This window comes from Thermobia domestica, chromosome 2, assembly GCF_964235325.1.
Source record: "Thermobia domestica chromosome 2, izTheDome1.hap1.1, whole genome shotgun sequence".
Lineage (NCBI taxonomy): Eukaryota > Metazoa > Arthropoda > Insecta > Zygentoma > Lepismatidae > Thermobia > Thermobia domestica.
The window spans coordinates 94,462,413-94,478,177 of record NC_137455.1 but is presented as its reverse complement, the minus strand read 5'-3'; the positions used below and the strand labels follow the sequence as shown (position 1 = coordinate 94,478,177).

The window sequence follows — 15,765 nt, the reverse complement described above, 5'->3', positions numbered from 1 at the left end:
AATTTACTATCTAGTATATGTATACGCCTTTTCCTGAAAAATGGTTTCTGTCCTTTTGGAAATTTCGAGCTTTTTTGAAAATATTTCGGGAAATGCTTAGGCCCTTTCAAACTGTTTTTCCGCAGAAAAGAAAAATACGCATTTCTTACTTTTAAGTCTAGTATCTGCATGCATAGTTTCCTCTGAATCGTTTGTGCCCTTTTGTCGATTTTGGCCTTTGTCATTATTTTTGGAGATATTTGAATAGAGGTCCTTGCTCCGCCTGCAACAGTTTTCCCACACAAAAGAAAGAAAAAAAAAACACGTATTCCTTAATTTTCTATCTGGTATATGTATACGCCTTTTCCTGCAAAATGGTTCGTGTCCTTTTGGAAATTTCGAGCTTTTTTGAAAATATTTCGGGAGAGGCTTAGGCCCCTTCAATCCGTTTTTCCGCAGAAAAGAAAAAAATGTTTGTTTCTTACTTTTAAGTCTAGTATCTGCATGCATAGCTTCCTTGGAATCGCTTGTGCCCTTTTGTCGATTTTGGCGTTTGTCAATATTTTTGGTGATATTTAAATGGGGGCTGTTGCTCCTCCTGCAACCGTTTTCTAACACAAAAGAAAAAACTCATATTCCTTAATTTTCTATCTAGTATGTGTATACGCCTTTTTCTGCAAATTGCACATGTTCGTTTGGAGATTTCGAGCGTTTTTGAAAATACTTCGGGAGGGGCTTAGGTTCCTTGAAACCGTTTTACCGCAGAAACGAAAAAATACTGGTCACTTTATTTTTTGTCTAGTATCTAGCTGCAAAATTTCGTTGAAATCGGCGTGCAACACTTAACGGATGTTCCATGTGAGGATAATTAGGTTTAGAATGTAATAATTTACAAATTCTTATTTAGCCCACATGAATTTTACAACAAACTTCTGCCGTGTTAAATCGGATATGCATTACAGTTATCTTTATCGTAGCCACTGGTGACTTTATAGTACGTTTCGCGATATTATTAATATACAGTTGTAAAAATGCCTTACAAAGTGGATGGTTCACTATCTCTAAATATTCTTATTTCCAAGAATGAATCAGAAATAGTCAATAGTTACTTGCCTTGAACAACTTCTCTTCCAGTGGCGCGGGACTTGGTTCCGAGATTTCGTAGCAGCCGTATCTTTTTTTTAAACCAATACAAGTCAAGAAAACCTGAAGACGCTAGTGAGAACGTCGTAGGTAGTTACGTATGAGGGGTATAATCAGCTTGAAATCAGTTAACTTGTATCGCGCAAAAATATTGTAAAATTGTAGTAGTGGTAAATTGAGAAAACATTTTGCCGTAACATTTGATGGGAAAAGAACGCTGTTATTTTCGATACATCGAATAACTAGGAGGGAAACAAATGACTTCTATCCTCATAGGCACAAAATGTTATAACGAATGCACACAAATTGAAATGGAGATGAGATGATCACAGACCTTAAGATATTGATGGAAAATGGATGACGTGTTCTCCATTGGATTATTCGAGACAAGAGTCAAGCTAGAAGACAATCCTTCATAAGCAGCCACTAGCATTTTGTTCAAAAAGAAACGGCTGTTATGAAATGTCGGAACCAAAGAATTTATCCCAATGTGTCATTTCATTATGTTTTACAAATGTAAACTACTGCAATATGGACTTCATCATTGTATTTCTCTTAAACTTTTGAGATATATATTACATGACCCCTTACTATTTAAAATAATCGAACGAGATACAAGATGGCCGATTTCAAGATTACACCTGGCCATGACATGTCTATCCACTAATATGTGTCCACTCCCCCCCCCCCTCTCGCCGTGTCTATTAATATGTTTTGTTTTCTTGTTTTCCATCCCTGCACTCGTTTTACAAATACACTGAAATTTCCAGACTTGAAACACAGTGTTCTCGCTTATTCTGATCAATCAGGTTTTTGGCCACTGCGCCTGTCCTTATGAACGGAAGCACTTTAAATTCTGCTTACGCTCTGTCCTTGATATTCCCAACTTTGCTGCCAAGTTTGGTCAAGAAAGTAGATTTCGACATCGAAAGGTTTACTTGTTAGTGCGAATTCAGAAAAAAAAAAAAAAATGGTTGGAAGACGGTTGTCCATTGAGCAGCGTGTAAAATGTGTGCACCTTTTCTCTGTTACTAACAATGTATCAGTAGTCCAGCGTATGATGTTGGAAGAGTTTGGATCGCCAGCAATCCACAGGGATACATCCGCTCGAAGAAACAAGCAGTTTGATGAAACTGTCAGTGCTTTGAACCCTAAGCACCTTGGTCAACCGGGAACTGTGCGAACTGCGGAGACACAAGCACATGTTGCTGCGGAACTAGCATTATCATCTCACCAATCGAAGTGTACTCGCCTTTGTCTTCCCTGCTGGACATTTCGAGTTTAAGTTTACGTAGAGCTTTGAGTGACATCAAAATGGAGGTGATAGGAAGATGGAACCCCACCACACTACGCAAAAATTGTTCGGACGTTCTTGCAAAAAGTTTTTCCTCAACGCTAGATTAACCACAGAGGGCCTGTGGAGTGGCCAACCAAATTCCCCGACATAACCTCACCTGACTTTTACCTTTTGGGTTAACTCAAAAGCAGAGTGTATGCTAATCCTATTGACAGTGAGCAACATCTGCGTGAAGTGATTGTTCAGGAGTTTAACAATGTTCCGGTGAGTATGAGTAGGAAGGCATGTAAAAATGTTCCTGTGTGTCTGCAAACCTGTATTGACTTAGGTGGTGCCAAAGTCGTCCTCTATATTGAAATCGATTACTTATGTGTGTGTGAAACCATTTTTGCAACCTACCATTGCAACATGTTTTTTGTTTCTTAATAAAAATAAGATCTATTCAAAACTGACTCATTGAGTCTGTTCCACCCTACATTTGAAAAATATATACTTTTTTGTAGTCTTCATAATAGCTGTTTATGCAAGTTCGATTTTCAGAAGTTGCATAAACACTCACCCCAGTTTCCTCCCTTATGGATTACATTTCGTAAAATCCATCTTATCGTCAACCTAGAGTACATGGGAACTATTTATACAAAATTTCAGAGTTCTACATCTAATAGTTTCGGAGATCTGAAGAACAGTAACATAAGTTTCAAGACCCCTTTTTATCTCTTTAGAGGCTGCATCTTGCCAAATTTCAACTTCTCTGCAGCGTGGAGTACATGGATACTAAATCTACAACATTTCAAGTTTCTGCTTGTAATAATTTCGGAGATTTGTAGAACGCCAAGAAAAGATTCAAACACCTTTTCTACCTTCTAGGAGTCAAATCTCGCAAGCATCTGTCTTACTTGCAGCCTAGGGTACAAGGCTATTATTTTACAAAATTTTTTTCTGCTCCTAAGAGTTTCAAAGGCCTGGGAAACACCAAAAAACTTTCAAAACGTAAATTTCGCAAACTCCTGTCTTATCTGCTATCTAGAGTAAAGGAAGTTATTTCTGCAAAATTTCGAGGTTCTACTCATGATAATTTTGGAGATCTAGTGATGAGTGAGTGAGTAGATTTACTCCCTTTCTTTCTTCATTCAATTTCATTATTATTAGCAGAGCATTGCATTCATTATAAATGTTGTGTTTAAAGCAGCAAGTATTAAATTTTAAAGTTCATCAATGGAAATGTATGTTGACAGACATTATATTGCAATGTCTTTGAGGTAGAGTCAATAACGGTCCGGGTGTTTTCTCTTCACCAATTTTATTATAAAATGAAATACAAATATCTTTGAATTTTACAAAGATCAGTCTAACAGTGTTTATCCTTATGAGTGACTAAGGTGAAGGAAAAGGTGTTTTGCACGGTGCCCCTTTTGCTCAAAGCAGCCTCCAGAACATCTGCAGGGTTTTAGGTGAGTCTTGTAGGAAACTTCCTCAGCCCAAAGCGACCTCGGGAGCGGGTGTAGGTTATTTGATCAGCGGTCAAAATGATAGCTGGTTCCTCTTCAGGGTTCACTTTTATAGATGGTCTCGTGGTGGCTCATTTCTCCTCGGTCTCCATCGTCTTGGTTTCGTGTTTTCCTAGTTGTAGTTTCTCGTCTGCTTGTAGAGCTCCTCCGTGGCTAAGCGGTTAGCGTACGCGCCTTTGGCGTGGGAGACCCGGGTTCGATTCTCGGCGGGAGCTCATGTGGTTCGGATTCCACGTTAATCAGTAGGTCCACGTCTCATATAGCCTCGCTGCTAAAAGGGGCGCTAAACTAAAATCAACTCAACTCGTCTGCTTGTACTGTTTGTAAATAGAAGCACGTGTTGTAGTGATATGTGCTTGCGCTGAAGGTGGGGATCCTTACAGTATACAAATGAAACCTTATATTTGAAAAATATACACTTTTTTTTTTTTAATTTCCCAATCTTTGTGGGGAATTTTTTTTTTCTTTCGGCGGTTCAAAATTTTTGGAAATTTTACAACACTAGTTAGTGTTGTATAAGTTACATTGAGAGAGTGTTCTAGGTTGTTTCCAGGTTTTTCTTGTCATCTTCAAAACTATAACATCAAGAATAGTTTGATAACAGCGATCTATTGCATACAAATTACTATAAAATTAACATTTTAATAGTTACAAATTACTGCCTAATACTGAACAAGTTCATGTTTTCGTCTAAAATTTCAAAATTGTAACTGAAATATTCAGTAATAAACAATATCTCAAAGATATTTTGCTTTGAAGGGCTGTGTACTTTAAAATTGCTATATTTGTTCTTTCATTGTGTAAAATGCTATGGAAGTACTAGCGTTTTCAGAATATATATATATATATATATATAGAAAATAACAATTGATCTCAAATCTGGACAGTACAGATATCTTCACATATTTGTGTTGATTCGATTTTGGGAGAGTATGTCTGACTATATTGTAAATATTTCAAAATAAATATCTTTCATGTTGCTTCGCTGTCGTCAATATTTTACCTTCAGTTTGTATGTAACTAAAAACATTTTCACGAATTTTTTTGTCAGATCATTTGTGGAATGCTGAACACAGGAGAAGGAGGAAGTGTTTACTTTGGCATCTCTAGTAAGAGAGTTATTGAAGGCGTGAAATTAACACGGATTGATAAAGATATTTTCAGGAAAGGTAAGTTAAATGTAGGAACTCCGAAATAGTCTGTTCTTCTATTTTAAATAAGTTTCTTTCAATGCGTAAGCAAAATTGCTTTTCATGCTAGTTGTTCATTTACAGAAGAAGTAATGATAATATTGATTTGACATGAAAATGTGCTACTAAGGACGGATACGAATGGAAATGTTTTCATCCTTTATTCAGATGCTTCTATATTATTCACCTAACATAAATATAGTTGTAACATCTACTCATCTTCCATTCACTTTATCTCTACTCGTAAGTGATTAAAGGTAAGACACGGGTTGCAAAATTAGTTGGTTGAATTATAGTTTAGCATCCCTTCAGCATCGAGGCTATATTAGACATGGACCTACAGCTTACTGCCTTAGTTGTAAGAAATAACAATGAAGGTACTGGAGAAGAATATTGAGTAGATTCTAATAGTCAGGCATTAGTTGTAACAAGTAACCATGAAGTTAATGATGAAGATTATTAAGGATAAGAAATACATACTACTGTTCCAAACAGAATATCTCTCGAACAGTGTCAAATCAATTTATAACGAGGCTCTAAGCGCATAGAACAGCGTTTCCCAACTGGTGTGCCGCGAGGAATCGAAACAAAATTATTAATTTTATAGCAACAAAATTGCAAAACGTAGGGAAAACTGTATATTGGCATTTCACACTACTATGAACCTCTACTATGAATCTACGATTTTAAGTTTCATACCGGGTTACTGTTCTGTACATTTCTAATGTTGAAAAAAGTATTTGTTATAATTTTTATGACCATTATTGTTGCAGACTACTTCGTAACTTGAAAATTTAAAATATAATTCAATCCTTTCGATAAATTACCTATATTTGTGTTTTAAAAGTAAAAGAGATTTGTTTGTTCGTTATTTAGTGATCTTCCTTCTTAGTAAAAGGTTGAATACAGTTTTTAATAGAAACCGGAGTCCAATATTTCATTGCAATTGTTTTCTATTTTTAAATTAGAATGAAAAATAAGCATAATGATTTACCAAGTTGAAAAAAACAGTGCAAGAGCTTTCTTCTCTGTGAGGAGATCAATAATAACAGAAAAAATACCACTATGTTTTATATTTACAAATAATAATATCTATAAGTGTGCCGCGAGAATCCAAGTAACACCTGTAGTGTGCCGCAAGTTGAAAAAGATTGGGAAACGCTGGCATAGAAGGAACCCAGGGTGAGTGATTGTAGAAATCAAGGCCTTGAAAAGAGCACCCCCATGGCTATGTAGTTAAGGTGCGCGGGAGAGACGGATTCGATTCCTATGAAAGCTCAAGTGATTCAGATCCCACGTTAAGCTATAGATCCACGTCTCATATAGTTCTGGTGCTAAAACAGAAGTTAAACTCCATTCCAACCAACCAAAACCTCTGAAACAATATTTTGTATATTAAAAAGGGGTTTAAAAATTTAAAAAATAAAAAAATAGGTGAATGAGAAAGACAACGGAGAATTAGATTCAGACGAGACGTGTAATGTGGACAGGAGACATCGCTGATACAGAAATCAACGTGTGGAGTATACATTATCAAAGAATCAGGTTGGATTATCACAGGAAAAGATTCACCGACGGATATTTATTTCTGCATTGAAAACGTTAGATTTGGTAATTATAGCTTAGTAGACACAAAATTCGCTCTTATGCTTTTTGCTTCCATTCATAAACCATGCATTTACAGTTCGCATCAGGGCAATGACGAAAGATTTAACAGTTACCAAGGTTAAAACACATTAACAAGTTCGAAAATACATTTGAAAATTGAAATTAAGTGCATTGATAAATATGATATACGTATAGGAATTCGATAATTATAATTAGTTTATGACACACTTGTTAAGACAATTAAATGTCACACCATATTTTAATTTGTGTTGTTGGATGTAATTTATGAATATTTAAAATGTGTGCATTATTATTATTTAGGTGTAGACCGAGTAATGACACGGTCAATTATTCCTGAATTGCGATCAGGATGCTATGACATTATTTATACACCAGTGCTGTCACGAGATGAAAAGTCTACAGATCTGTCATCACATGTATTGTACATTGTGGAAGTACAAGTAAGACCTCTACCGGTAAGTACACACATATGTAGATATGGATGTATTTAACAAAAGATATGATATACATTAATATTCTTTTTGATTTAAGAGTATACTAAATATTGTGTTGGGGTTATGTTACAGGAATTTAAAAATTTACGAGAAGACGACAATAGAAAATGTTTGTGTTGTGAATTGAAATGATAGATGTTATGAATTTTTTGTATGTGTAAGACATGATAATTGAAGATTAATTATGAACTTAGCTAAGAGAAATAGTAAATTGTGAATAAATCAGTTGTCAGATGTAAGTTAATTTGAACTCTGTTTTTTCCTATTAATATAATTTGCTGTGGAAAGCAGGTAAATTCTACAATATTGCTAGCTTTTAAGGGAAGTATATATAACCTCATGCGCAGTTTACGAGAAAATGGACACAAATGAGTTTGTTTGTAATCCTAAAAAATAGGGAAGCCATATGAGTACCATACATCATACTGAGATAAAACTGATATTGAAATATGCCTTGATTACGCCTTCCACTATGACATTAGCAAGATAGTACTAGTATGGTTAATGAGACGTAGTTTAAAGATATCATTAGCTCTTAAATTTTAATATCTGTTTAACTAAAATGTTCAAAGACAAGACATCAGTTGATAGATCACTTCGAGCTTAACAAGGCAATATGCTTAAGATTGTATTCATATGCGTAGTTTCCGAGAAAATCAAATAAAGCTAACTTTTATGGCGCTGAAAGGTATATCGTTCGTTGCCCATAGTAGTTGATAGTCTTTTTATTTTGCTGGAAGAAAGGATTTATTCGTATCAAACGGTAGTATCAATTAAAAGTTCGATATATACAACACAAAAGATAGTAAATTGTGCCCAAGCGCCACAAAATAGAAAATACTATTGCTTAGTAATACAACCTAGCATATAACGAAGTATGAAAATCTAACTAAGGCATAAACGTATGAAAAAAATAAAATAAGTGAAACAATTTCAAGGTGTCACATTGTTTTCTACAGAGTCTTCAGTTGTGCTTTTTAGTTTCGGTACTAGGAATAAGTCAGGAAAGTAGGAATCATATACAAAATGTTTAGTTTTGATTACCGCAAATGTCTTCAGCTTTCATAATTTCAAATTTATTCTGCATTTTTTTAATTTTTTTTATTTTTTTTATTTTATTTTTTTTTACAAATTGTATGCACTCTTTGTAAATACTTTGATATAAATAGTGTTGTTACATTGATTTTTTTCTAGCACGTAACATACATGATAAATCAAAACAAGAAATGTTTTATTCGTGAAGGAGCAAACACGGTGGAAACAGATGCTCTTCTAATGAGGCAGAAATGTATGGAAGCCGAAGAGGAACGATATCTCAGTGAAATAAACAAGTTACAAATAGAGAATAGGAAGTTACTTGAAGTTCTACTTGAATCTATGAAGTGTGAAGTATAACTTGTGTGTTTCTTATGTCCATATCTTGTGATCTCTAAAACTTGATATTTTATATATATATATATATATATTACTTGGTACATATTTTCTACCTTTTTGTATTTTCATTTATTCGTTGTATCTGGTATTTTATGTTAATGTGTCAATGTGTGTTGTTTTATACAAGTAGTAATGTTTGTGATTTTTGTGATACTAGTACCTGAAATCATTAATTTGAGTTATTTGACAGTTGCAGCGTTTGGAGATTAATAAGATTTTTAGTTTATTATTATTATTGTTTAAGAATTTGTGTATGGAAAGCTGTTAGTTCATAATTTTGTAGTTTTATAAGAAACATACTCGAAGGATAACAGAACTTCAAAAATATAATGTTTCTCGTTTTCATTTATACTTTTATATTCTTGTATGAAACTATTTTAAAGAGTTTATGGTTGTAGACTAAAGGTTATTGTTGCTCTTACTGGCAGTTATTCATAGACTTCTATTAAATGTTACTCCTGTTACGTTCTGGACAATAACGTGTCGGATGGTGTAAGTAGGATTTTTTGCAGCGATTGCACAGAACACGTTTAAGAATCCGCATTTTATGCTTTTACACTTAGCAAAGTACAAATTTGTGCTAATAATACTTCAAGACGAACTATTTTGTATTTATATTTGATGAAACGTTTGTTAAAATAAGTTTTTAATGATATTTTATTTTTGAAGTTTGCAATTATAGTACATTCCACACAATACATTGCTTAGGATAGATAAACGAAGTTTTCCAAATTGAAGTTTTTGTTTAGTTTAGGAGATACGCATGTGCATTAACGTCATGTTTTGTGCATCTATTCCTATTGAAGATTAAAAAGTTATTTCATCACCATTACGTACATATCGTGATGAAAGCTAACAAAATATCAATACATTTTCTGTTACTATAAGGCTATTTCAATAATTCTACATTTGTTTAAACTACAGAAAATGAAAACTCATTTCAACTACTTAAAGCTGAATTAAGTCAGTTTTTAAAATATATTCAGTGAAGTTTGGATCTAAACTAGGAATAATTTAGAATAGTAGATTTTTATTTTTTATATAACCTCTAAACGGTAACGAAATAGGTACAGTTCCTTCCTTGAAGTAGTTGCGAATTGAACTGTTTTTAAAAATAGAATCTGCATTGAAATGACTAACTTTCCCCCCACTCCCAAGCCATCGATACTTCAACTTCTGGACAACTTATTTTATAGTGACATCAGCAGCAGATAAAATTTGAGTGTATCACCAAGTACACATATTCTGTTAGGCTTGTCAATTGTGCAAGAATACTTTGGTAGAATACAGGTTGAACCATAGATCAGCATATTTCAATCCCGACATCCAATCAGTATATTCTAATTTATAGATATATAAATTACCAGATTAGTGTTACCGTATATTAAATATCTTCATACCTGAAACTTTAATACGATCGAGAGAAATGTTAGATTAAATAATAAGGAACATCTTAAATAATTGATATAAGTGTTGATCATTAAAATGTATTAATTTGTGAATACTTACCCATTTATGATTCTTTTGTTACAACATTCGAATCATGATTCTTCAAAATTGTTGCATATTTGATAGATGTACAGCTCCACTTATTTTGGTCCCATGTTTCGCATGTTTATGGTCGCAGTTCTAATTGTATAGTTACGGTGGAACGCCAAATATTCGAAGTTCCCTGTTGCATTTCAAGTGCCTTCCAAAGGTTTATCTGGTTCTATTGTTAAAAGTAGTCCTGCTGCTTCACGAAGACGACGTGTCGTATTGACAGCTACGGTCGAGATTCCATATTGTGATGTAAAAATTTTTGAAATATTCCACTATGAAGGTGATCGAAATTTGCTTCATACTAACATTATATGAAAAAAAAAAAAAATGTCAAGGGAACGTAAACAAAGTAAAGAGTGCCTGATAATGTTTGGCAGTTTAAATTAAATTACTATAATGCGCTAATTTATTTTATTTTATTTATTTATTTATTTGTTAAATCAACGACGACTGGGAAATTTGCCAAAAATACAATCAAAAGATATTTCGATTTGACGAACACGGAACATGAGCCACGTTGTATTTGTCGGGAAAAAAAATGCGACATGAATATTAGCTGATATAACAAACCTGCTGTCATTATGGGCAATAGACGAGTGATACCAGTATTAATGTCAGTCTAGACAGGTTCACAAATATTTCAAAAAGACAGTAATTATAGTATGTACAAAGGAAGATATTTAAAGAAAAATGTCATCTTTTTCAAACTCTTTCGCCAAGTGATTCCTGAGTTTCATTGCCCACTAAATAGCCATATAGAAAGTTTATTTATTTATTTATTTATTCGGGAGTAGATCTTTCCCATGTGACATAATTTGCTATGAAGTGCTCTGTGATTACCTTTTTCAGTGAAGTTTTTCAACACTTTGTACATTGCAATACTCGTCCTCCTTTACTGATGTCAGTAACATATGCCCTAACATACCCTAACATACATACATACATACATACACACACACACACACACATACATATATATATATATATATATATATATATATATATATATATCGTTCAACATTGTATGATAGGTCAGATGTTCCAACTTTACACAAAATGTATCCTTTTTAGAAATGAGAGTAATGGAACTAAGTCATCTTGCAAGATTATAACTTACTGTTTGTTACGAACAATCACTTGCCATGTACCCATTATACTTTTCACTATGTAAGATATTTATGTCTTAAGTGTTGAGGTTTTTTGTAGTGTATTAGGTTACAAATAAACTAAAAACCTTAACTCAGTCAAATGTTTAGAAGAAAATATTGCTTTAAAATTTTGCAGTACAAAAAACTTAATTTGGAAAACTTTGTTTTCACCTTCCTATGTGAGTCGACACTGATATTATGTCACTATAAAGATAAATTGTTCAGAAAACTAGTAAAATCTCTAAGGAATTAAGGATTTTCATCTGGAGCATATCAAGCAATGTGAGTGAATGTAAAGGATATATTCTAAGTATTTATAGAATATGTAAAGGTTTTTCTAAGTATTTATAAATCACAAATCAGGATTCTACAGTGTTCAAGAAATATGGTGTTCAAGAGTTTTATCAGAACAAAATCCTAATTTGAATTCTGACAAAGGAAATTTTAATAAAATATGATGAATAAGTACAAGTTACACAATGTGACCTTCATTTTCTCTTCACTGCCAATACTCTTAGAAACCTTTTATTTCTAACGCAATAAGCGCAACGTTTAGAAATATAACATATTTCGTGATGTAACAATGTATATATGCAGCTTTCACTTTACTTTTTTTTGTTTGTTTACTAAAAATAATGTTTACTGTTCACCAAAATAATTAGTGGAAAATAACCAGTAACTTACAGAAGTATTTTCTTTCGTTAATATTTGAGAAATAACTTGATAAATACGTTCTGTTGTGAAACAAGGTATTTATATTCAACATGTAGCATTACTTCATTAGCTTTACATTAGTATTTTAAATCATAATCAAATACTGTGCGTCGCTTAATTGTGATAGTTGGCAACTTTCAAAGATAAGATTTCAAGGTTGTATTCAAAATATAGTACTAAAGTTAATGCATATAGATCTCAATTCAGTGTTATTAGTCTTTATAGTTGTTCAGTTGATAAGAAGTTAGTTAATATCCTTACTACAGCAAGTTATGACAAAACAACAAATATATGTTGTAATATTTTATCAAAGCTTTTCTAATGCGCATTTGGATAACATTTTTGATATATAAAATAAATCTCAAACGTTTTGCTAATAGAGTGTAATGTTTACTGTTGCGGGCAGAATAAATTCATTTATTGCTCAAGCGAAATAATTGTTGCCCGTTGTTGTGTGTGTTTAAATTATATTTTTGTTACTGTGTTAGAAATTTTACAGAAATCAATTGATTTATATTTCGGTAAAGTATTTTGTACAACATTGAGATATAAATACATTTTGAAAAGCACTATTTTTCTTTTTTATTCGAATATATGAACTGTCAAGAAAAGAATTAAATATTGATTCATGATACATTTTCGTGTAAATCTCACGGTAACAATAAGACCAATCTAATGAAGTTATCGTGGATTTCACTGATCTATGTGGGAGAGCACCTAACCTATTCATGAATATATTATAAAGTTCTTTGTTCACAAGGATGAATAGGAATGTATGATTAAAAAAAAAAAAACAAAAAAACGAAGAAGTACAAGCACCAACCACTTCACACATGCCCAAAGTCTCAGGGACCCTCACAGATGTCGTTACGCATTTACTCACTTCGTGAACCGCACCAGTCCTTCACGAAAGAGCGTTTCAGGCTGACGACAGTGTCTCATTCTTGATGCATTTGAGCTCAATGGGTTTTGTGGAATAGACTCAATAAAATAAAATAAATAAAAATTATATATACAGGGGTAGACAAAAAAAATCTAAAAACACTTCATACAGGACACGTAAGTTTGGCCCTCCACTGCACAACGCGTGTTACTGATCGTTTTTTTGTTTTCAACGTGTCATGTGAACCTTCCTCTTCCGTCAGCAGTAACCCGTTCACCTGTGAGTGTCGTGGTGTGAAAGTGATGCGGTAAAATGGGCGACCTGACATACTTCCAAAGAGGCATGATCGTTGGTGCCCGTCTGATTGGGGCAACAGTGGCGAACATTGTGGGGGTATCGAAAGGCACTGTGTCCAGTGTCACGAGGGCATACATAATTCATGGGCAAACGACGTCTGCAAAGCACAACAGTGGTCAAAAGACAATCCTGTGAGATAGGGACCGGAGGACATTAAAACGGATTGTAGCAGGTAAAAAGAAGACCACTGCAATGAAAATTACGTCTGAACTCAATTCCGGCCTACAGAATCCGGTTTCATCGAAAACAGTGCGACGGGAACTTCATAAATGAAAATTCATGGCATGGCCGCTATCGCCAAACCCCTGGTCACAGCAGTAAATGCGAAGAGGCGTATCCAGTAGTGCAAGGACCACAAGGCGTGGACTCATGAGCAGTGGAAACACGTAATGTGGTCCGATGAATCGACCTTCACCTTGTTTCCAACAACCGGTCATGTTTACATATGGAGAACACCGTCGCAGGCCTATGATACAGACTGTCTGCTCCCAACTGTAAAGCATGAGGGTGGTTCTGTTACAGTATGGGCAGTGATATCGTGGTTTTCTGCAGGTCCCATCATAGCCCTGCATGGAATGATGAATGCTAAGGCGTATGAGGCCATTTTGGAGAACCAGGTTCTACCCATGGCCCAAATATTGTTCCTTGATGGTGATGGCATCTACTAAGATGATTTGGCACCCTGTCACGCTGCAAAAACGGTGAAATCATGGTTTGAGGAGCATGACCAGGAGCTATCACACCTCCCCTGGGTCCCACAATCACCAGATCTGAACATCATTGAGCCATTGTGGTCTGAGTTAGAAAGGCGTGTTCAGTCTCATTACCCTCCACCAGCATCCCTTAAGGAACTGGAGCATGTTTTGGAGGAACAATGGTACAAAATTCCACACACCACGATTCAAGAGCTGTATACATCCATTCCACGTCTGATCCAAGCTGTTTTGGACGCAAACGGAGGCCCCACTCCATACAAGGTATGATTTTCACACTTTTGCAAACGTTTAAAATTTTTTGTCTCTCCCATATATATGTATATAATATACACGAGGGTTGGTTGATAAGTTCTCAGCCTACCCAGGTTCAAACAAAGCTAGATATAAACGTTTATAAGACTTACAACTTGTGAAGCTACTGTGCAAAATTTGTTTTTTTCAGGTCCAAAGTGAGAATCTCAGCCCACGTCCCAGAAATTAGTAAATTTGAACACCGTGCATTCATCAAGTACTTCTTCCTAGAGAGAGACTCGCCGGAGGAGATCCACAACGACCTTGTCACGACATTGGGGAACAAGGCACCTTCGTATGCAACTGTGAAGAAATGGGCAATGAACTTCAAACGTGGGCAATTTGGTCTGAACGATGATCCAAGATGGCAGACCAATTTCAGTGACCTCTCCCGAGATGATTGACGCCATTCACCGGATGATTCTCGACAATTGCCGAATCCCGCACAAACTGATAGAGGACACATTGGGCATTAGTCATGAACGGGTGTGAAAAGTTATCCATGAAGACTTGAGTATGAGGAAGGTCGCGGCAAAATGGATTCCGAAACTTTTGAACGCAGATCAGAATCGTGAACGGGTGGAGGCAAGTAAATTGGAGGACCTACGGTTTCAAATACAGGAACATCCACTTTATTCGCCTGATTTGGCTCCATCACTTTTATCTCTTTCCTAAATTGAAGATGTTTTTAAAGGGAACGCATTTCAATGGGACGAACGCAATTCCGATTACGTCATTTCTCCAACAGAGGCTTGGTTTGCACACCATTCATCCGACTTCTCTTTGTCTGGCCTGCAAGTACTGCAGCAGCGATGTGAAAAGTGCATTGTACTACAAGGGTACTATGTTGAATAAAATCACCAAGCTTCGCTTCCTATCTACCTGTTTTCTTGGTGAGGCTGAGAACTTATCAACCCACCCTCGTATATATAATATACAGCCGCGGATCCAGGATATGGTCAAGGAAGGGGCTAAACCCATAGTTTGCCGCTTTATCCAGGATTGAAACCCATTTTATTCAGTGTATACCTGAGCCCCTATACCCTTCCCCTTGGATCCGCGCATATATATGTATGTATGTATGTATCAGAATCAAGACTATACTGTATCAAAATCCAACGATTTTTACATACCGTGGAATACTCTTGAACTCGAGAGAGGAAGTGAATTCATCTTTCATTGTTGAGTTACTGTAACTCTTTAGTAGGAATAGCGGAAAAGCCTCAAATAACACACACCGTATGGTATAAAAATCGAATAATTTTTACATGAGTTGTCGCGGAACTTCTATTTGAAAATAAGACATAAAGGACTTAATTGTTCATGTATATAAAACTGTATTTACATATGAAAATACTATAAAGAAGTAACATTAGGTAAGTATTTTTTTCCATTAGCGCGAAGCGATAAACTGTTAGTTTGTGCCTACTTCCTCTTGTG

At 34.9% G+C, this 15,765-nt stretch overlaps 1 protein-coding gene across 4 annotated transcripts in view; it reads left to right on the top strand.

Annotated features, from left to right (window-relative positions):
• The window catches only part of LOC145674140 (uncharacterized), a 76,659-nt gene extending 64,009 nt beyond the window's left edge, over positions 1-12,650 (top strand). For all 4 annotated transcript variants that reach the window (XM_081743974.1, XM_081743979.1, XM_081743983.1 and 1 more), the window contains 3 exons: positions 4,979-5,096; positions 7,047-7,201; positions 8,435-12,650. In XM_081743974.1, coding sequence (XP_081600100.1) covers positions 4,979-5,096; positions 7,047-7,201; positions 8,435-8,635 — 474 coding nt within the window. In that variant the 3' untranslated portion in view covers positions 8,636-12,650. The remainder of the gene's footprint in view (positions 1-4,978; positions 5,097-7,046; positions 7,202-8,434) is intronic.
• The last annotated feature ends 3,115 nt before the right edge of the window (positions 12,651-15,765 follow it).